This window comes from Vigna unguiculata, chromosome 4 (genome assembly GCF_037176805.1).
Source record: "Vigna unguiculata cultivar grain cowpea cultivar isolate G323 ecotype 2 chromosome 4, ASM3717680v1, whole genome shotgun sequence".
NCBI lineage: Eukaryota > Viridiplantae > Streptophyta > Magnoliopsida > Fabales > Fabaceae > Vigna > Vigna unguiculata.
This window is the reverse complement of record NC_140795.1, coordinates 5655006-5677629: the sequence shown is the minus strand read 5'-3', so window position 1 is coordinate 5677629 and position 22624 is coordinate 5655006. Positions and strand designations below refer to the sequence as shown.

General features: G+C 37.8%; 3 protein-coding genes across 5 annotated transcripts; 2 read left to right on the top strand and 1 right to left on the bottom strand.

Annotated features, from left to right (window-relative positions):
- Positions 1–2413: 2413 nt before the first annotated feature.
- LOC146886683 (heat shock protein 90-1-like) lies at positions 2414–4521 on the bottom strand. Of its 3 annotated transcripts, none has more exons than XM_085671790.1 (4): positions 4380–4521; positions 4164–4299; positions 3888–4087; positions 2414–3819 (listed from the first exon to the last, which is right to left on the bottom strand). In XM_085671790.1, the coding sequence occupies exon 4, from the start codon at positions 3682–3684 to the stop codon at positions 2512–2514; it is 1173 nt and encodes a 390-aa protein (XP_085527916.1). In that variant the 5' UTR covers positions 3685–3819; positions 3888–4087; positions 4164–4299; positions 4380–4521; the 3' UTR covers positions 2414–2511. The 3 variants fall into 3 exon arrangements, with proteins under 3 accessions (XP_085527916.1, XP_085527917.1, XP_085527918.1); XM_085671791.1 differs by having other exon boundaries at positions 2556–2689; XM_085671792.1 differs by having other exon boundaries at positions 3683–3819.
- Positions 4522–6344: 1823 nt separating this feature from the next.
- Positions 6345–10253, top strand: LOC146886682 (uncharacterized). Its single transcript, XM_085672646.1, has 9 exons — positions 6345–6528; positions 6907–7184; positions 7237–7577; positions 8558–8672; positions 8793–9086; positions 9177–9255; positions 9355–9580; positions 9740–9789; positions 10114–10253. The coding sequence occupies exons 1-9, from the start codon at positions 6345–6347 to the stop codon at positions 10251–10253; spliced, it is 1707 nt and encodes a 568-aa protein (XP_085528772.1).
- A 4927-nt stretch (positions 10254–15180) lies between these two features.
- LOC114182064 (uncharacterized) lies at positions 15181–19652 on the top strand. The gene is made up of 4 exons (XM_085672645.1): positions 15181–15249; positions 15806–16057; positions 17052–19327; positions 19379–19652. Exons 1-4 carry the CDS (start codon positions 15181–15183, stop codon positions 19650–19652), a joined length of 2871 nt encoding a protein of 956 aa, XP_085528771.1.
- The last annotated feature ends 2972 nt before the right edge of the window (positions 19653–22624 follow it).

Here is a 22624-nt window from a genome sequence, read left to right as displayed (position 1 = left end):
TTAACATAATGAAGTATGAAAAAAAATATACCAAAGATATTAACAATTATTGAAAATATTATCTTACTTTTAAATACTTTTCTCTTCTTTCTTTGTTTATCCTTCTCTACCTGTTTATATAAAATAAATTGATACTGTAACCAAGCTATAGAAGGAGATGAATAAAACATTAGACATTTTATAATCTAGTTTACAGAAACAAAATAATATTACAAAAGACAAAAAAAATGCACACAAAAAGTTCAGAGTATTTCATTCCAAATGCAGAGGTTACCTTGGGATTATCGATTTTCATTGTTTTAAAGGTAAAATAATGTTTGACAAGTGGAGATTTCATAATTTTAAAGTAAAATAATATTTAAAATTTTAAATAAAACATTAAAAGAAAGTTTTAAAACATTAAAATAATTTGAAAATTTAAAATAGACTTAAACATTTGGTCTAGCGAGTATAGATCGTCCACTAACTCCGTCCAGCAACTCCATCAACAACTACAAAATGTTTTAAAATTAAAAAAAATTACAAAATATTTTTAATTTTCTAAACTACTTTATAAGTGTGTTTCCATTGGATTCTCCTTTTGAATGCCAAACTTCACGGATTGTTGTATTGGAGTATGAGATAATCCTCTATGATACCTTTTTTCTTAAAGTGGATTTCTCTTTAAATTCATACTACTTGAAGATTGATTCATTCTCCTTAAATTTGGTAGTGGTAAATTGTTCCCTCCTTCTTAAATTTCTTCTTGTCCTTTCATAAGGTGGATGATTTCGTATAACATTTCATTATCTTGAGTTTGTTGTTTCTTTATACCGGATTAGTATCTAATAATGACTTTGTGTATCTTAAGCAATTTGTTTAAAAATTCATTATTGATTCAATAAGTTGTCTTAGTATATTTAATGTCTGACCTAGATAATAGAAATTCACATGATCGATTTTTATATTTTTAAAGCGAAATAATATTAAACAAGTGGAAATTGTATTTTATAATGAGAGATATTTCCTAGTGGTTATCTAAAACTGGCACCGTCTTATTAAAAATTTAAATTTACATTAACATAAAATCAATTTAAAACTAACGCTAAATGAACCTTTAACTTATAGCTTTTTTATTTTCATTTGCTGTTATTTTCTTCCCACGAGTTTCTTTCTCTTTCGACACTACAAGAACTCGTTTCTGTAATTCCACTGCTTTCACTATTCGACAAATCTACCTAGACAAACATTTCAAGTTTCTTTCTCATCTGCAGATTCCACTATTTGAAACAGTTTCAAATCTCTTCTCCTTCTCTCGGAAGCCATTTTTTTCTTCTTCGAAATAGTAAGTGTGTTTCTTCTTTAATTTAACTGTTTGTTTCTCCTCGCGATTATTTTTAGTTTTAGCTTGTTATAACCTAACTTTAATTTTTTTAACCCTAATTTCAATTTTAAAGAAAAATAAACAAATGAAGCAAATAAGAGTAAATTAAAATCTTTTGGATTCACCACTACATTAATCATTCAATTTCCTCTTATTTTTTTAAGAGCTAGATGAGTTTTTTCTAAAGTTTCACTCTTACAAATGTTAATTTATCCATTAACCATAACTAAGTTTTAACTCACACCTAAATAACCTCTTCTTTTATTGACACTATGTATAAATTGGTTCTTAATTTTTACCATTTAAAATTTAACATAAAAGTTAGAGGCCAACCCAACTTGGGTTTTCCATAATCCATTGTTCAACATTAAATTTTATTATCTGACTAATAAATTCAGATAATAAATTGGCCAAAATTAATTCATATTTTAAAATTTATTATTTGACTCATACATTAAATGTTATTGGTTTGTGAAAAACTTAATAAATTTTCAGTTTCATATAAAAAATAAGAATTAATATTTAATTATTTAAAGTTAACAATAATAATTTTTAGATTAATGTTTAATATAAATTATAATTAATTGAATTATTTAATCTTACGATATTTTGCTGATTTCTTTTTTATTTAAAAAATGTTTAATTAGATTAAATTAACATACGATCATTTTTATATTGATATTTAGTATAAATTATAATTATTTAATTTTTTTATAGTTTGATGCTGCTTAAAAAAAAATTTGCTTAAACTTGAAAAGACCTTATAGATCAAATTATTTTTAGATGAACGCAGTTTGCAAAGACAGGACCAGCATAACTCAAAGATGTTTGTTAATTGTTTCGGTTATAGCTTCTTTTACAAATCTCTAAATGAGATGATTAGGGTTGTGTTGGATTCTATTTGCAAAAATCTTCGATTTGAGTATTATCAAATATTTTTTGGAGCTTTGTATGAGATGCAATTTATTCCGGATGTTCGGGACAATTATTTGAGTAGAGACACGTTCAACCAATCTTGATGCAATTAGCTAGGAGCAAATCCCTCCTCTTCATATGATACACTTAATTATAACTCAAAATTGTCAAGTCACTTTGAACATATACAAGAGAAAATTCTAATAACAAGTCATAAGTCACCTAAAATAAAATTAATTGTTTATTCCTTTAATTTTTAGAAGACTTTCCTTATAAATTACCATGGAGAACATACCACCATGTGCTTTGACACCTACCTTTGTAATTTTGTGAGTACTTAAGTCAAACCAAACTAGTTCACCATCATGTGTTTCGAAGAGAATATTGCCCATACTCCTTGCTCCAATAGGTCTTGCATTACAAGGTAAGGGTCCAAGACTGAAGAGTTTATTCCATGTTTCTTTCTTACCAAGCTCAGTCAAAATTGATATGTAAAAGGTACTTGTACATTCATAATATGACATCAAAGCAATTGATCCATTTAAGAGAAACAAGTATCGTTGCACATAATTCATATTAAAATCATCACATATGTCTAAAGGTATGTCTAAAGGTGTGAGGGTTGTGTAATATGCCTCATTGCTCATGTCAAATGATACCAAGTACACATCATTTTCGGTTCGAGATAACCAATGGCACATTCCATCAAAGTAGAAATTACCATCAAGTCCATATGACATTGAAAAAGTGATATCAATTTTAACTTTCCGCCAAGTGTTACTTGTTAAACTATAAATCTCAAATAAGGGTGTGTAATCCCATTCAGTATAATCTTCGTCCTCCCTGGTGCGAGGTTCCACACTTCTAATCACCTTATAATCATCTCTAATGCAATCATAACCAAAGCCCAAATATCTCATTGAATGAAAGACATGAAATGGCACATACTCAGTTGGACTGCGAGGAATGACCTTTAGTTCACCAGTAGCTGGATTCCATAAATACACAGATTTATTTTTAAATAGGGAAAAACAAAGAATTCCATTAACACTAGAAGAACCCACAATCTTATTTTCAAAACAACGACCCTCTAGTGGATTTGTCCAATTTAATTTGTCGTCATTTTGAAACATGTCACCAGAAAGTAAAAATAACGAGGGCTTATAATTAATCTTGTCATTGAGACATAGAATGACAGATGTATCATTGTAAAAACAATGATGATTAGATATGAAATTAATTTGAAAGAGATCTACGAAAAGTGAATTTTCAAACAAGAGGGCCCATGATATACATAGGATTCCAAATCTCTTGAGAGATTTCAAAGGAAGTTTGAAAAGAATCGAGAATGCAAGATCATCAGGTAAGTGGTTATGAAGCTTTTGGGCCAAAAACTTGTTCTCCATCTCTTGTCTATGCCAAAAGTTAATTAGTTGCCAATGATCTTTGGTGTTCTCACTCCAAAGGTAAATGGGATGGATAATGAGTTGGCAATGTTTGTTAACGAGATTCTTGATGGTGGTCTCTTACAAGTACTCCAACTAATGAAGAAAAAAATGAGTTAACAAAGAAAGTAACATGAAAAAGGGGGAAAAGTTAATTTATGTACCTGATCATCCTTCAGGAAGAGAGTGATTTTGGTTCCTCTTGAGAGGTGTTGGGCATTAATATCAATGGTAACAATAAAAGAGGCATCGGGTTGGGATTCCCAAATATATTGTCCAAGGTCATTATACTGAGAGGTGATGATAACCTTTTGAGCAACCAAAAAGGTAGAGTAGAAGCCAACACCCAAATTATCGATCAAATCTAAAATAGACACACACAACATTACAATTAATCAACATGCAAAGTGAATGAAAATGGAACACGGTCACAAACATACCATCGTTGGTCATTCCAATACCATTATCGATGACAAAAAGTGTTTTGTTTTCCTTGTGAGGGACCAATCTAATAGATAATTCATCATCTAAAATTCTCATGTCGGCAAGCCTCTCAAATCGACTTTTATCTAAAGCCTATGAAGGTACATATTGATTAATAATTGTTCCAGAAAAGAAATGTACAAATATAAAATCAAATTTAAATGATAACTTACATTAAAAGCATTGTTAATAAGTTCGCGAAGGAAGATTTCTTTGTTGGAATAAAAAGTCTTCTTCATGAGACTCAACATCTCATTCATCTCTCACCTTCCAAAACTAATGTCTCAACATTCACCAGTGCAATTGCTTTTTAATAATAACAAACTAGATTGGATCAATATAATGAAACAAATTTACTGATGACCATCTTTTATATTCATTAACACATCCACTAGGTATAACCACTTAATGCGGTATCATCCTTAATATTTACTTTTAATAATTAAATTTTAAAATAATTATCAATTTTTAAGTTTAATGAATTAAATTTTAAAATTATTTTTTAATCATTATTATCTTGATATTTAGTATTTTTTATTTTTTTTTAAGTTTTCGAACATGAAATAATTTTTTTAATTTAAATTAGTAATTAAGTCATTATTTTAATACAGCAGAAATCGTAGAATTTAATTTCATTATTACAAATAATATTATTGGAAATATATTATAAATATAGTAATAAAAATAAAATAAAAATTGAAACAAATATTAGATTTATCAAAATGGGTTGGAACTCGCAAGTCAACCTGGCCCACCACCTGTGTAAGCATCTGAAGTAGTTCCATGTTGTGTGCTCCACCATGAAGCTTGCACATGTCCAAGAAGATCGTATGTACTTGAAGGCTTTTCCTCATTCCTTTGAGGGCAATGCAAAAGATTGGTTGTACTACCTTGCACCCAGGTCCATCACGAGCTGGGATGACTTGAAGAGATTGTTCTTGGCCAAATTCTTCCCTGCATCTAGGACCACAGCCATAAGAAAGGAGATCTCTGGCATCAAGCAACAGTCTGAGGAGAGTCTCTACGAATATTGGGAGAGATACAAGAATTTGTGTTCTAGTTGCCCACACCACCATATATCTGAGCATCTGCTTCTTCAGTATTTTTATGAAGGCTTTCACCATATGGATAAAAGCATGATTGATGCTGCAAGTGGTGGTGCTCTTGGTAATTCAACCCCAGCAGTAGCGAGGAAATTGATTGAGAACATGGTCTCTAACTCTCAGCAATTTGGCACAAGAAATGATGCCATTGTTGTTAGGGAAGTTCATGATGTAGGAGCTTCCGAATACACTAACAAGTTGGAGACCAAGATTGATGCTCTTACCACCTTAGTCAACCAACTTGCTGCGGATCAAAGAGCTGCACCTTCTACTGCAAGACTTTGTGGCATTTGCACGTCAATTGAGCATTTCACAGATTCTTGATCTGCCTTGCAATAGGTCACGACTTCTGCATCTTCTGATACTCCTCAAGCCTATGCTGCTAACATTTTCAACAATAGGCCCCAACACCAGCAACAAAACCATGATTTGTCAACAAATAGATACAATCCAGGATGAAGGAATCATCCTAATCTGAGATGGGGAAACTAGGGCAACCAGCAACAACAAAAAAACCAACAGGTTTAAAATATGTAGCCACCTCCTTACCCACAACAAAGAGTTGCACCTACACCACAAGCTGCCCAAGTTCCACTTGTCCCTGCTGCTACCCCAGCTCCTACTGCACCTTAATCTTCTACTTCATCGGAGGAGTTAGTCAGGATGATGACCCTTCAAAATATGCAATTCTAGCAGGAGACTAGAGCTTCAATTCAGAGTCTGACAAACCAAATGGGGCAGATGGCCACTCAGCTAAACCAAGCATAAGCTTAGAATTCTGACAAGCTAACATCACAAACAGTTGAAAATTCGAGAAATGTGAGTGCTATCACATTGAGATCTGGGAAGAAGATTGAAGTTCCCACTACTTAGTCCACACCTGAAAAGGAAGTTGACCCTGCCACACTTCAGAGAAAGCGTGATGCTCATGTAGTCGGTCCTTCCACATCTAGTGTGACTCCTACGCCTTCCACCTCTATTGTTGCACCTTCCATCCCTCTTCCTTTCCCTCCAAGAGTCATTCCATGCAAAAAGATGGAAGAGGTTGACAGGGAGATCTTAGAAACATTCAGGAAGGTGGAGGTGAACATTTCTCTATTGAATGCCATTAAACAGATCCCCAGATATGCAAAGTTCTTGAAGGAGCTGTGCACGCACAAAAAGAGGCTAAAGGGAAATGAGAAGATCAACATGGGGGAAAATGTGTCAGCATTGATAGGTAAATTTATTCCACAGATTCCTAAGAAGTGCAAGGACCCAAGTACATTTTGTGTACCTTGCATAATAGCTAACAATAAATTTGAAAATGCAATATTTGATCTTGATGCTTCAATAAATGTAATGCCTCTGTCTATTTTTAAATCTCTTTCTCTTGGACCCCTACAACCTACAAGTGTGGTGATTCAGTTGGCAAATAGAAGTGTTGCCCACCCCGAAGGTTTAGTTGATGATGTCTTGGTTCGTGTTGGTGAATTGATTTTCCCTGCTAATTTTTACATTCTTGATATGGAAAAAGAATTTTCACATGGTTCTGCACCACTCATTTTAGGCTGACCTTTTTTGAAAACTGCACGAACCAAGATTGATGTCCATGCAGGTACTTTGTCCATGGAGTTTGATGATATTGTGGTGCGATTTAATATTCTGTATGCCATGAAACATCCTTTTAAGGATCACTCTATTTTTCACGTTGATATCATTGATGATATTGTTGATGGACATATTTCTAATTTCCACCCTTTGCATTGCATGAAATATTCATCTGTGTTTGAATTGTCTGAATTTGCATGCATTGGTGTTGACTCTGATTCATATTCATATTCTAATTATGATTATGATTTTGATGTTGATTTTGAGTTTGACTCTCTAGGTGTTGTACCATATGATTTTGATGTTACACGGTCAGAATTCACTAACCAAATTGCAGGAAGTACATGTGCATCTAATTGTTATGTCGAGGTACAAGCTGTGGAACCCATTTCTCCCCCCCCCTCTACTTCCTGATATTCAGCCAGCATCCAGCAATCCGGAGTTAAAACCCATACCAAACAACCTCAAGTATGTATATTTGGAGGATGAGCAAAGACTGCATGTGATCATCTCTACCTCCCTCACTTCTGAACAAGAGCAGAGGTTATTGCATGTTCTTAAAAAGCACAAGAAGGCGATTGGATGGACATTGACTGACATTCCTCGTATTAGCCCATCAACATGCATGCAGAGGATATTATTGGAAGATGGAGCAAAGCTAATGAGACAGTCACAAAGGTGACTCAACCCTGTGATCTTAGATGTTGTCAAGAAGGAGGTGACCAAGCTTCTACAAGCTAGGATCATCTATCCTATTTCAGATAGTCAGTGGGTCAGCCCTATCCATGTTGTTCCTAAAAAGGCAAGCCTCACTATAGTCAAGAATGAAAAAGAGGAGCTGATTCCAACCAGAGTGCAAAACAGTTGGAGAGTTTGCATCAACTACAAAAGGATAAATCAAGAAACCAGGAAAGACCACTTTCCCCTGCCTTTTATTGACCGAATGCTTGAGCGCTTGGTAGGTAAATCTCATTACTATTTTCTTGATGGTTTTTTTGGCTATTTTCAAATCCATATTGCTCCTGAGGACCAAGAGAAAACCACATTCACTTGCCCCTTTGACACTTTTGCCTATAGGAAGATGTCTTTTGGCCTATGCAATGACCCTGATACATTCCAACGATGCATGTTTAGCATTTTGGTGATTTTCTTGAAAACTGCATAGAGGTGTTTATGGATGATTTTATTGTTTATGGATCCTCTTTTGATGCATGTTTAGATAGTCTGGACAAAGTTTTGAATAAGTGCATCCAATTTAACCTTATTCTCAATTTTGAGAAATGCCATTTCATTGTAGAACAGGGCATAATTTTGGGGCACATAATTTCGAGTAAGGGCATTGAAGTTGACCATGCTAAGATTTCAGTTATTTCAAATTTGCATTACCCCTCTTCTGTGTGAGAGGTTCGTTTTTTTCTTAGTCACGCAAGGTTTTACAGGCGCTTTATTCAGGATTTCAACAAGAAGGCCCTTCTGCTATCCAACTTGCTGCAAAAAGATTTTGAGTTCATCTTTAGTGACGAATGCAAAAAGGCTTTCGATTGCCTCAAGAAGGCCCGAACCACCACTCTGATCATTTAGGCGCCCGATTGGACAACCCCGTTCGAGCTGATGTGAGATGCATCCAATTATGCATTGGGGGTCGTTCTGGCTCAAAGGATTGACAAGCAGATGAGGGTAATCTACTACGCCCCCAGGACATTGGATGTTTCCCAAGAAAACTACACCACAACAGAGAAGGAGCTTCTTGCGGTTGTTTTTGCACTTGAAAAGGTTAGATCTTATATGCTTGGTTCTCCTGTTGTTGTGTTTACTGACCATGCAACTCTGAAGTACCTATTGAAGAAGGCAGAATCCAAGCCTCGACTGATTAGATGGATGCTCTGGCTCTAGGAATTTGATTTGGAGATCCTGGATAGGAACGGAGCACAAAACTTGGCTGCAGACCACCTGAGCAGGATTGAAAGGTCTGTTGATGATGCTTCACCGATCCAGGATGATTTTCCGGATGAGAGTTTATTGACACTTTCTTCTTTTCCCTCACCTTGGTTTGTTAATATTGTGAATTACTTAGTTGCTTCAGTTTTTCCTCCATTAGCGTCCAAAGCTCAATGTGATAAATTGAAGAGCGACGCTAAGTATTATATTTGGAATGACCCCTATTTGTGGAAGATGTGCAGTGATCAGGTTACCAAGAGATGCATTTTGAACCACGAGATTGACTCGGTCCTTCAATTTTGTCATTCATCTGCATTTGGTGGTCATCTTGGCACATAGAGGATAACTCGTAAGGTGCTGAATTGTGGATTTTACTGGCCCACCATCCTCAAGGATGCGTGGAGGATTTGCAGCACATGTGAGCAATGCTAGAGAGTGGGATGAGCCATTTCTTGGAGACAACAGATGCCTTAACAACCCATGTTGTTCTATGAGGTCTTCGGTGTTTGGGGTATAGATTTCATAGGCCTTTTCCCTGTTTATTTTGGTTTCACTTACATCTTACTTGTTGTTGATTATGTCTCAAAGTGGGTGGAAGCTAAAGCCACCAGGACTAACGATGCTCGAGTTGTTATAGACTTTATCATGTCTCACATATTCTGCAGGTTTGGAATTCCTAGAGCTATCGTTAATGACCAGGGCACCCATTTCTGCAATAGGTCCATGAAGGCTTTGCTTCGAAAGTACGGGGTTATGCATAAAATTTCCACACCATATCACCCCCAAACTAACGGGCAAGACGAGATATCAAATAGAGAGATCAAGCGAATCTTGGAGAAGATTGTCCAGCCCAACTGAAAGGAATGGAGTAACAAACTTGAAGACGTTATCTGGGCTCATAGGACTGCTTACAAGGCACTTATTGGGATGTCTCCCTATCAGGTTGTCTTTGGTAAGCCATGCCACCTACCAATGGAAATAGAGCACCGAGCCTACTAGGCTGTCAAATCATGCAACTTCTCACTTGATCAAGCTGGGGAGGAAAGAAAGTTGCAGCAGAATGAGTTAGATGAGATCCGCCTGAAAGCATATTAGAACTCTCTGTTCTACAAAGAGAAAACCAAGAGATTCCATGATAGCTCCATAGTGAGGAAAGAGTTTGTTGTTGATCAGCAAGTGTTATTGTACAACTCCAGACTTGGTCTCATGGGTGGTAAGTTGCGGTAAAAGTGGATTGGTCCTTTTGTGGTGACTAATGTTTATCTTTATGGTGCAGTTGAGATCAAGAGCCAATCCACCAATAAGAGCTTCAAAGTGAATGGGCATCGTCTGAAGCCATTCCTCAGCAACCCTGCCTTGGTGGATACTGTTGTAGAGGAGACTTCCTTACTTGATCCCACTTCTGTTTCACCATGATTCAGGGAGTTTTCTTTCTCCTTCCTTACTTTTATTGCACTTGTCTAGGTACATTTGCTGATGTTTGATTGTTTGATATTATGCTTGAGTCAAATTGGGACAATGTGTACTTTAAGTGTGGGGAGAGCCAGTAGTTTGTCTCATTTTTTGTTAATTTATGTTAAGTTTCTGTTTTTTGTGTGGGACACTAACTTCACTTTTGGATAATGAGTTGTTAGTTGTTCTGTGGACTGATATCCTTGTTTTCTCTTTGCATGTCAAGTTGCTTTTGAATTGTTTTACCATGTGTGAGGATTTGAGTCACTCTTTATTCTTTGTTGTGTGATATATGCCTCTTGAATGCTTGCACAGTGGCCTTGGCTTGACTTTTTCTTATGCTTTTCTAATTCACATGGATGTTTGGATATGATTTAGGCAATTTTGTTCTGATGAGCCTATAGCCAGATGAGCCTACCTTGGACTGTTTCCGTTGATAGCCCTTTTTGAGCCTCATACTCTTTCATTGTTCTACAACTCATTACAAGCCCTTAGCCTGAAAAACCATGATACACCCTGCCTTAGGAAATTTTGGATCTTTGGAATTGTTTTAGGAATATGTGTTATCTTTTAAGTGTGGTTGCGCACAATAAGTGTGGTTGTGCGCACACCTGTTTTGTTCATGGATTTCTCATTTGTACATTTTATGTCGGACTTCAAAACTATTGTTTCTCTACTAAAAAATGAAAAGAAATGAGAAAAGAAAAAAAATTGATTGAAAAGAAAATAAAAGAAAGAAAAAAGGTTTGGGTTTGGGTTTGAGCATTGTGTGAGAATTGAATCTAAAAGTGTTGGAGTTTGGAATTGCTCTCATGTTTGATTTTGACGTATTTCCCCATTGCTCCTCTATTTCCTTTGGTTCTTTTTAGCCACTTATCCATATGTTCCACACCTTGTCCTCAACCCCATTACAACCTTGAAAAGTTCTTCTGATTTTGATTTGCATGTGTTTTGGTTTGGTTGTTGGTTCTAGAGGCTTGCCTAGTCTGTTTGATGTTCGTTTTTCAAGGGTGCTTTGAGAGTAAATAGTAGCCTAGAGATTTGAGTGATATAGTGCATATTTTGTGAGGTTATGTAGCTTTCAATTCTCTCTTTGAGCTGAACTGAGTACTTGACATGTTTTGAATTGCTTGGATGATGTTCATGGATACCTTGCAGCTTTGAATCCTTCTATGTTGGATGCGTTTCCATTTGTCTGTTTCGAGTCTGTTTGTCTTGTGTCTCTTTTTGTCTCTCTTGTTATGTCTGTGATGTCCTTGCTTTGCTTTACTTTCTATTTTTGCCCAGAGTGCAAAAGGGTAAGTGTGGTCGATTTTGATGAGTTATTATTTTCATCCATTCCACTAGCCTTTGTGTACCAATTTGATAGTTTTTCAGTGCTTAATTGTTTATTTTTAGTGTGTTTTCATTTGTTGCGCTTTATTGGGCCACTATTCCGAATTTGGGTTAATTTCAAATTATTTGGCCTAATTTTCGTTTTTAATTATTTTTTGGTATTTGGGTAAAACAATTTTGGAGCTTGGAAATTAATCTTCAGATGAAGAGAGTTGCCATGTCATTTCCACATCATTGTTACGTCTGCGCCATGTCAATCAGCCCGTCCACGTCATTGGGCCAGCATTTTAAGCCTATAATTTTTGTAATTCTGAGTGGCAGAATGACATTTTTATAAATAGGAGTGACATATTTGATGTGACCACATTTTTTTATGGTTTTCTAGCATGGCAATCACTTATTCTTCTTCTTCCCCCAATCTATTTTGACGATTTGGAGAGCACCCATGTTTAGGGTTCATGATTCTTCCACAAATTGGAGCAATTAGTAACGTTTTCTGCACATTATTTCTTTGAATTTGTGTTTTCTGTCTTATTTTCTCCTCTTAACTATGTATTTCGGTTTGCATTTTGTTGTTGATTTGAATTCCATGGGCAACTAATTTTCTTATGCACTGATTCCTTGCAAAGAATGAAATGAAACCTTGAGATTAATGTTTTATTGAGTTGAGTTTTGTTATTTCTTCGTAGTGGATTTGCGTTTGCGTTTTAATTGAAGAACCCAATCTGTTTTTGCTTAATTTTCAGAATGGGAAATTCATTTTAGTTGATTTTCATGCTTAATGAACCATGACAAACTCATGAGCGTTTGCAATGCTTAATTGCACGTTGAATTCGTGGTTAAGCTCTGCTTAGTTGTTTAATAGCAATTTTCGTGAGGAATAACGAAACCAATTCAGTTTGTAATCTGTGATGGGTGAAATTTCATTCGAAGCAAGGAATCTTTGCTGTTTTCGTGACTATTTAATCAAAACTGCAATTATGTTTTAGTAATTTTGTGTTGAAACTGAATATGCCAACCCCCTCTGTGTTATAGGTGTTGTGTTTGTCTGAAAAATGAAGCTTTGAACAAGAACATTGATCGTTGGGAGATGACTCTGGTTGGTTACCACATGTTGCATTTATCTATTTTAATTTGGTGGGGTACGACCTCTATCAGTCCTTGGTTAACTTTTTCTGCATAAAAATAGGCCACACAACTTGTGCACACTAATTGAATGAAAAAAATAATCAAGTTAGGTGTTTACAACACTGATTTTGCATCATAGTTATGAATCATCAACTAAACTTTTTAAAGGTTAAATTTGACGATTTTCAAAGAATTCGTTGTGTCAGCTTGATAATGTCCTACACAATATGCAGAACTGTTTTGAAGCATGCCATGAATGTTTTCTAGGTACTTTGGTGTCCTAATTTTATGCCTAAATGCAAAATCAGAAACTGTTTGACAAAATGACTCAATGAAGAATATGGTTTCACTAAGTGTTTGATGAAATGTTTGAATAAAGTAACATAAGAATTATGTCATGCAAATGACCTAAAATTTGCTTATATATGATAAACTTGATTAAGTGAATGCTAAAACTAAATTCAAAACTCAAAAATCACAAAACCACCTCTTAAACCCAACTTTGCTACAAACTAGTTAAGGTTTTAGGAGGAGGGATGCGTGAATCACTAACACCCTGCCCTCCACCAGCCCTTACAACCTATCTTGTCTCTATTTTTATAGTCCTCTATCATTTAAAACCTACTTATATACTTGTATTACAATTTTATTCTCAAATTTATAATATTAGCACTAATTTTAGTTTTAGGTGCTAGTTTTAGGTTCTAAGTAGTGAAATTATAATTTTCTTGTTAATTTCGAATTTTGACTTCATTAATATCTTTCTTGTACAATTCAAAAGTTGTCTACATAGTGGTTAAGTAATTAAAATAAGTAGAATAGTGCAGTTTTCATATTTTACAATTTTGGCCTATTCTAGTCACTAATTATAGGCATAGGTTGCCATATTTTGAGTCTTTGGTTTTTTTTGTAAGTTGAGGTTTTTCTTAGCTAGATTTTATCATTTTAAACTGTTTGGGATAGCTTCTTTCCAGTTTCTTAGGTTATTTTAGTATGGCTACAAATTGTATGTCATTCTAGTGCACTTTGTAAGGTTTGAGTAGTGATTTTTAGCATTTTGGTTTGGAATCAGTTTTTAGGTTATACTTGTAAGACCCGAGAAAATTAAATAGTTATTTAAATAATTATTTAATTATGACGAGTAATAGAAACATTTAAAACAATTAATGTGAGGAACAATGACGTGGAAAAGTACTAGCTCAAGTGGTTGAGAGTACTTTATTGTGTGTGAGGACTTGGGTTTGAGTCCTATGTGTGCCACTTGGGTGTTATTTAAATTATGCGTTTTATGTGTTTATATATACTGAATGCGTGGGGTGATGATAGATGCCTAGAATTGTAGGAGTTATCATGAAATCTGGATTGATTGAATGGTTTGGACTTGGTTTGGTATGTGCATGGGTGTGGGTTCGAACCTTGTTGAGAACTAAATATTTTCTTTTTGCCAATTTTTCCTTTGGCATGAATGTGAAAAGGTTTGGAAAACCTAGTAGTCAAGAGTGCCAATCCAGAAGGCTGAAAATATTCAGTAAATAGGTAATGAATACCCTTTAAGCCACTTTTTATTGTAATTTTCGTGTGGAGTGTAAAGAGCACTTAAGAGAGGAGTGAGTGAGAGAGTACGTGTAATTGGAAAGAGAGAGATACCTGGAAACTGAGGAGGAACTTTGGCAGAAGGATTCTGGTGTGGGCATACTGCAGAGAGGAGTTGGAAGGGAGAAATAGTGTGACGAGTGCAAATAAGTGAAGAGGAGGTTTGCTTCGAGACACACTCACCAATTCGGGTTTGAGAGCGGGAAATCCAGGTAAGGGGAGTTGTTTTTATTTGTTTTGTCTCGTGTTAACTGTATTGTGATTGAATGAATCGAATTGGATGAGTTTCTTTGCCTGATTATGCGATCTGTTTAACATTTCTGGGTTCTCGCCCAGAAACTGCCTGGCGGGGATGAAGGTGCCGCCAGGCGGCACATCAGTATAGTCCAGTTCTGGGTTTTTGTTTCGAGTTGCCTGGCGGTGAGTTGAATCCCGTCGGGCAGTGTACTAGGTTTATTGACCTTTTGCTGTGATGTCGGGAATTTCATCATGTGTTGAGGTTCCATTTGATATGTTTGCCTTATTTGATGATTGATTTTACTGCTACGATGTCTCTACGAGTGGTTAGAATTTAGGTTGCGATTGCGAGACCTAGGGGTTCAAGTAAGGGTGTGAAAGGTTCTGAGTTATCAAAAGTTTGATATCAATGATGTATTTATTTGATTGGTATGGGATTATGAAGTGGTTTGGTGGTATAAAATGATCGGGTTTCGCGAGAGTAATGAGTGGTGATGGATTGAACAGTAGAATAGAAGTGAGTTCGTAGGAGCAAGGAATCTGGGATTCTCCCAGACACTGACGTGTCGCCTGGCGGCATCCTATTGGCCGCTAGGCGATGGCCACTGGAAAGCTTCACACTGGGAAGTTTGGTACAGTGGCGGTGAGAGGAATTATGGGCGAAATGGTTTCGGAGAGAAGTTAGCTTGAATGGTGGTAATATAGAGGAATAGAAGGAGATCATGTCTGTATCTCGGGTAAGGTATTGGTGTACGTGCAAATGGGGTGCAAAGTGGTCTAACAGGTAATAAAAATGATGGTAAATTCTTAATCTGATGTTAGAAAGGTTGATAGTATTGATCGATAGTGTTAGACAGGAATGATAGATAAGTTGGAATTATGAATTTCAATGGCATGCACAAATGGAAATTTGGAGGAGTTATTGGGTAATGGACGAGTGCTCGAATCATTGGGTAAATATATGATTGATACTGATAAGCTTAATGGGGTAACAGAAATGAGTGGAATTTGGTTCTGCTATTGTTAAACTGAGATATGAGGTAATTTGCATAAGTGTAGGTGAACCCCAATGGAAAGGGTAAATGATAGTGATGGGTTATAGGGAAACCAAATCCAGTTGTATAGATGGGGAATCAGAACCAGGTACTGACTCATGAGTGAACAATGTACCATAGAGTAATCTGTATCATAGAGTCAACCTAACAGTGTTCCAAAACCTGCAGTATAATGCTTCTGGTATGGCGCCTGGCAGATCGCTGATCCCGCCAGGCGATAGGAACAATAGGGAGGATCATTGCATTGCGTGGCGCATGGCGGCAAGGGAGTGCTATGCCAGGCGATGTTGGAAAAATAGTGGCACTAGAAGAGCGCTGGCGCTTGGCGGCGGGCAAATACCGCCAGGCGGTCTGAGCCTGTTTCGCCAGGCGGTGCTGGCTGGTGCGCCAGGCGGCTGTGCAGCAAGTTACGAGTCGTGTGTGATGTTTTAACTGATAATGATGCTTTGCTTGGATCGGGAGATGGTGTGCCATGAGCGGGTAGGTTCATGGATGGTGGTTGACATGTGATGATATGAGCGGGGAGGTTAATATCCAGTTACTCTCACGTGGGGATACGAGTGAGATAGGTTCGTATGTTCCGTGCTCACGGTGAGAGATGCCACGTGCGGGGAGGTACGGGGCTGGTGGATCACATGTGTTGGACTACGGGCGGGCAGGTCCGTAGAGTAGGACTACGAGCGGGGAGATTCGTAGAGTAGGACTACGAGCGGGGAGGTTCGTAAAGGCAGGACCACGAGCGGGGAGGTTCGTGTGAGCATCATATTCCCGAGTTCAAGGCTAACCAGTTGTGTGATTTGAAGGCTATAAAGCCTTGGGGTTAAGGTCTTGGCCAAGAACTATGTACAATGAATAAGATGGGAATATAAGTTATCTTATGTTTTATATTCCTGTTACTTTATTTTCTCAGCTCACCCTTTCTTGTTTGTGTGTTTGTGTATGGCGATGATCGTGTGATTCGTTACACGGGAGCAGATGTTGACACAGGTGGTGCTGAGGATGTCAGGCGACGGAGTGAGGGCTAGCTTGGGATTAGAGCTAGGATTTTGTCCACATGTATTTCATTATGTTTTTGTTCATGAACATGAATATTGGAAACTTGCAACACTTAAATATTATTTTATAAGTTTTGGCGTGTGTTTTTCATAAATTTAAATTTTTCCGCGTTGGGATAATTATTAACGCGTCCTTTGATATAATTTATTTCTTTTATTATTTATTTTTTTAGTAATATTCCTGAGGGATGTTACATTTGGTACCAAAGCAAACGTTTTGATGCTTTTGGGAAAATTGGGAAGTGAGTTGACGTTTGTTGTGTGAAATTGATTGATGTGTGTTGATTGTTAAATTTGATAGAGTATAATTTAATCTTTAGCTGTTTGATTTTAACAGTTGAAATATGTGGCGTGCACAGGTAATGGCAAACAGGAGGCATAGAAACACCGCTGGCGCTGATGAGATTGCTAACGCAATCCACAGGATGGTGGATGCGATGCAGCCTGTGGCAGCACCACGTAGAGCCATGATTCCACCTGTGAGACCTGTGACCATGGAAGACTTCATGCGTCACAAGCCAGCTAAATTCACTGGGAAAGCCACCCCAGATGAGGCTGACGCATGGCTCCGTGAATGCGAGAAGATATTCAGAGTGATAGAGTGCACGGAGGCTCAGAAGCTCAATTTCGCCACCTTCTTGTTGGTGACCGAGGCAGAGTATTGGTGGATGAGCATGCAGCAACAAATGCTAAACAGAGCTGAAGAGGTGGCTTGGGCCAGCTTCAGGACGAGGTTCCTGGAGAAGTATTTCCCTGACAGTGCTAAACACAAGCGCGAGGCAGAGTTTCTCACCCTACAGCAGGGGAACCTATCAATGCAGGCGTATGTAGAGAGGTTTGACTACCTCTTGAGGTTCTATTCCCAGACGGTGACAGAGGAGTGGCGCTGTAGGAAGTTTGAGGGCGGCCTTAAACATGAGCTGAGGCGTTTTATCGTACCGTTGAGGGTGCGAGAGTTCTTGATCTTGGTTGAGCAAGCCAAGAGCGTTGAGCAGCTGGAGATGGGACCCAGTCGGATCAACCGCACACAGAAGAATAATGCTGAGGGCAGGCAACAGAAGAAGCCCTATAGTAGACCAACTTCGTCCTCACAAAAGTTGAGATGTTATAACTGTGGGGGAGGGGAACACTTACGGAGGGATTGCACTAGACCCGCCAGTAGTGGAGGTAGCGGTATGAGCACTCGCAAGTGCTACGCATGTGATCAGCCAGGACACTTCGCCAACAAATGTCCTAATAGGAAGACTGCTCCAACATCACGATCTCAGCCATCCTCATCTGACAGGCCGAGAGCAGCAGACCTGGTTTTTGCCATGACTAGCACAGAGGCCACCCGGTCAGGTAATTTGATTCTGGACCGTTGTTTGCTTTTCGGTAACAGTGTGTTGGTATTATTTGACTCAGGAGCTTCACACTCCTTCATATCCCATGACTGTGTGGAGAGATTGGGGTTGTCTACTCGTGACCTTGGATGTGAGTTGATAGTCTTGACACCGGCATCTGGACAGGTTTCAACAAATTTAGTTTGTATTGGATGCTTGATGGAAGTAAAGGGCAGACGCTTCAAGTTGAATCTAGTTTGCTTGCCCTTGGAGGGATTGGAGGTCATACTGGGAATGGACTGGTTGTCTATCAACCATGTGGTACTTGATTGTGGACGGTGCAGAATTGTGTTTCCAGACACTGAGGGGATAGAGTTGATGACATCAGGAGAGGCAGTGAAAGAGATGAGGCAAGGATTTACTTGCTTTGTGATAGTAGCCCAAGAAAAGAAGATGAGTACCGAGGAGCAGATCAGCAGAATACCGGTGGTGGATGAATACGCCGATGTATTCCCGGATGAGATACCTGAGTTACCACCCAGCCGGGATATAGATTTCTCAATTGATCTAATCCCTGGGGCGCGCCCAGTGTCAGCAGCACCGTACAGAATGACACCAGCCGAAGTAACAGAGTTAAAGAAACAGATAGAGGACTTGCTAGAGAAGATATTTATCCGACCCAGTGCTTCACCGTGGGGAGCCCCGGTGTTACTAGTAAAGAAGAAAGACGGTAGCTCTAGGCTGTGCGTCGATTATCGACAGTTGAACAAATTGACGATAAAGAACAAATACCCATTGCCGAGAATTGATGATTTGCTCGATCAGCTTAGAGGGGCAGGAGTATTCTCCAAAATTGACTTAAGGTCTGGCTATCATCAGATCTTAGTCAAGCTAGAGGACGTCCAGAAGACAGCCTTCAGATCGAGATATGGACATTACGAATATGTTGTGATGCCCTTTGCAGTGACCAATGCTCCAACTGTCTTCGTGGATTATATGAACCGCATTTTCAGGCCCTACCTGGATAAATTTGTGGTGGTATTTATAGATGACATCCTCATCTACTCTCGGAATAAGGAGGAGCATGCGGGCCATCTGAGAATTGTGCTGGAAATGTTGAGAGAACATCAGTTGTACGGTAAATTGTCCAAATGTGAATTCTGGTTGGACGAGGTGCAATTTCTGGGGCATGTGATTTCTTCGCATGGTATAGTAGTGGACCCGAGTAAGGTTGAGACGGTGTTGAAGTGGGAAAGACCTCAGATAGTAACAGAAGTCAGAAGCTTCCTAGGGTTGGCTGGGTACTACAGGAGGTTTGTAGAAGGGTTTTCTAAAATGGTGAGTCCATTAACTTAACTCACTAGAAAGGATCAACCCTTCTCCTGGACTGATAAGTGCAAAGAATGCTTCGAGGAGATGAAGAAGAGGTTGACTACAGCTCCGATTATCATTATTCCAGATACCAGTAGAATGTTTGAGGTATACTGCGATGCATCCTACCAGGACTTGGGTTGTGTACTAATGCAAGAAAAGAGGCCGGTAGCCTATGCTTCTAGGCAGTTAAAGGTGCATGAGAAGAATTACCCTAAGCACGATGCCACAAAGTCGGTAATGTTGATTTTCATCCCATTCCACTAAAAAGACTGTTTCAGATCTTAATACATCTTAGTCATACCTGGGTGTATGCTAAGACGGCTTTTATGCCCCTCCTCCATTATTTGTTTCCTCAACCTCCAATTTCCAGGCACACAGACTCTATCTCTGAACCTTAAGATACCATCTGTCCCGATCCTGTAATCCTTCCCCTTCTTAGTCCCAATCCAACTCACAAATTGCTGCAACTCAGCATCATCCTTCTGTTGGTCACGGATAGTCCCCAACACATCACTAGTCAGTGTAAGAACACTGCATCTGATGGAATCCTCACTCAGTTGTATACCCAGGTTCATATCCCTGAGTTTCTCAATCAACTCCAGCTCCTTCACCATCATGGCTGAGATATGCATCCTTTTCCGACTCAAGGCGTCCGCAACCACATTAGCTTTGCGTCCATTAACTCAAAGGATATGTTCCGAGCCACAACTCAAGGAACACAATGAAGCCAACCTTCGAGACATCATGAAAGCCTTGTAGACCACGCACATCCAAAGCAAGCCAAACATCTTTGCCTCAGCAACATATTCTGGCGCTACTCACCAGTCGCCAGGCGCACCACGCTTCCAGACCGCCTGGCGGAGGACACGTGCCGCCAGGCGCCAAGCGCCACTAATGCTATTATTTTAGCAAGTATCACTTGGCAGGACAACCCTTACTGCCAAGTGCCACACGCTTCAATACTCTACTGGTTTTGTAGCTATCGCTTGGCGGTCATACACCACCGCCAGGCGTTACACCAGTACTTGTGCAGTATTGCTTTTAAGCACCTAGAACAAAGTAAAATCAATCCTACTCTTATAATTATGCATATACACAATAGTGAATATAGGCTTCCAGAAATCAACATGGCTCCCATGCATAATCTAAACTTAGATGACTTCATCATACGCGTACACAAGTATCACCATATATCATATGCATCAATCCCCCTATTTATTTATATATATATATATATATATATATATATATATATATATATATATATGTATGTATGTATGTATGTATATATATATATATAAATACATACATATATATACATACATATATATATATACATATATACATACATATATATACATACATATATACATACATACATATATATATATATATATATATATATATATATATATATATATATATATATATATGTGTGTATGTGTATATATTCCATCCTTTAAATCTACGTTAATATTCAATTCTAACTTATGAATAATGCATGCTCAAACAAATATAAATCAGTAGCACTCTAAGAACTTAAGCACATGATCCTACGCACCAATGCAAATTTATATTGAGACACATGCATTCACCAATAAACCAATTTTCAACATTTAAATAACCCGAAGGAACATTCAAATTCATAGAGACTTACAACATAAACCAATCATGCTTCATTAGAAGTTACTTGAAATTATCAAGAGCTTATTCATGCATTTTAAAGACTTCAAAACTAGCAATAATGAGTAACATATATCTCTAGCTACTAAGCTCCAAATCAAATCGCCACCGTTCAAAGTGAATAACTACATGTTATGGATCACCTGTCAAAATTTCACCTAAATCAGACGGTTAACGAATCGGAAAATGCAATTTTACGAAAACTGCACAAACTAGAAAAACTGTGGTGCCTAGCGCCTAAAAATCAGGATCCTGGCGCCTGGCGGTAAAAAACCAGCGCTAGGCGGTTCCTAATCTGCAAAAATACGAAAAAGAGCATTTTTTGTGAATCAGAACACCACTCGAATCTCTGGTATGGCGCCTGGCGACCAATTGGGTGTCGTCGAGCGGTTCTTGCTGTTCTAGGAACCCAAAAATCCCCCTCACACCTACGAACCTCTACCACTCTCCACTACCCTGTTTTCATTCAATTTACGACTCAAAAGGTTCTACTCATATATTTAGGTTCATGATCCATTCCTAAAACTTCCAATAAGTGAAATTCCATTAACCTTTTCCCCTTAATTTAGTGCCACTATAAAAATCCCCAATTCATCAACCCTAAGATGAGCTTCATGCGATTTTCATATCAATTTAACCCCTAATTCCACGAATTTCCAAGGAAATACAATGTATAATCATTCATAACAATTAGAACGTCATTTCTCCCTGATTAGAATTCTCCGAGAACCCCAAAACATCAAGAATCGAGTCAAGCTGACTCGCATCGCTTGGCAGGTGTTCTTCTTGATAATTCATATAATTATATGATTTTATTATCACTCAACATGATCAAGCATATTGTTAAAATAATAAACAATTAAATAACACATACATGGCATACATAGGACTTGAACCCAAGTCCTCTCAACATAACTGAGTACTTTCAACCATTTGAGCTAGTACTATTTCACGTCATACTTGTCAGAATTAAATGTCATAAAGGCTCCCATTACCCGCATTTATTAATTAATTAATTTTCATGGTCTTACAACTACCACAAAAGTAACACTGTCATTGTTTGCCTTTCACAAAACATGGTCGAAGTTCCCAACTACCGTCGTTGGGTGTATGACCGTTGTTACAGTGGTAGGAGAGGCTTGAAGGAAACTTTTGTGATAGGAGTTGAACAGTCTATCCCAACTGCTCAACAATATAAATATTAAGTGCTCTTGAGGGAGGGATTAGATGTCCCTGCGTTAAGTGCGAATGTACTCACATTTTGAAAGATGAGGAAGTTAAAGTTCATCTATCAAAAAAGGATTCATGCCAGATTATCGGATTTGGACATTTCACAGTGAAGAAGTGCCCTATGTTTATTCGGGTGAACATGATGGACGTTTTCCTAGTTCAAGCATGGTTGATCATACCTTTGAGATGAATCAAGCTATGTATATTGAAGAGATGTTGAATAATGCTCTTGGCCAACATGCTTCATTTGACGAAGCAGACGATAGTCGTTTAGAAGAGTCTCCAAATGAGTTCACTCGGAGATTTTACAATTTATTAGCAGA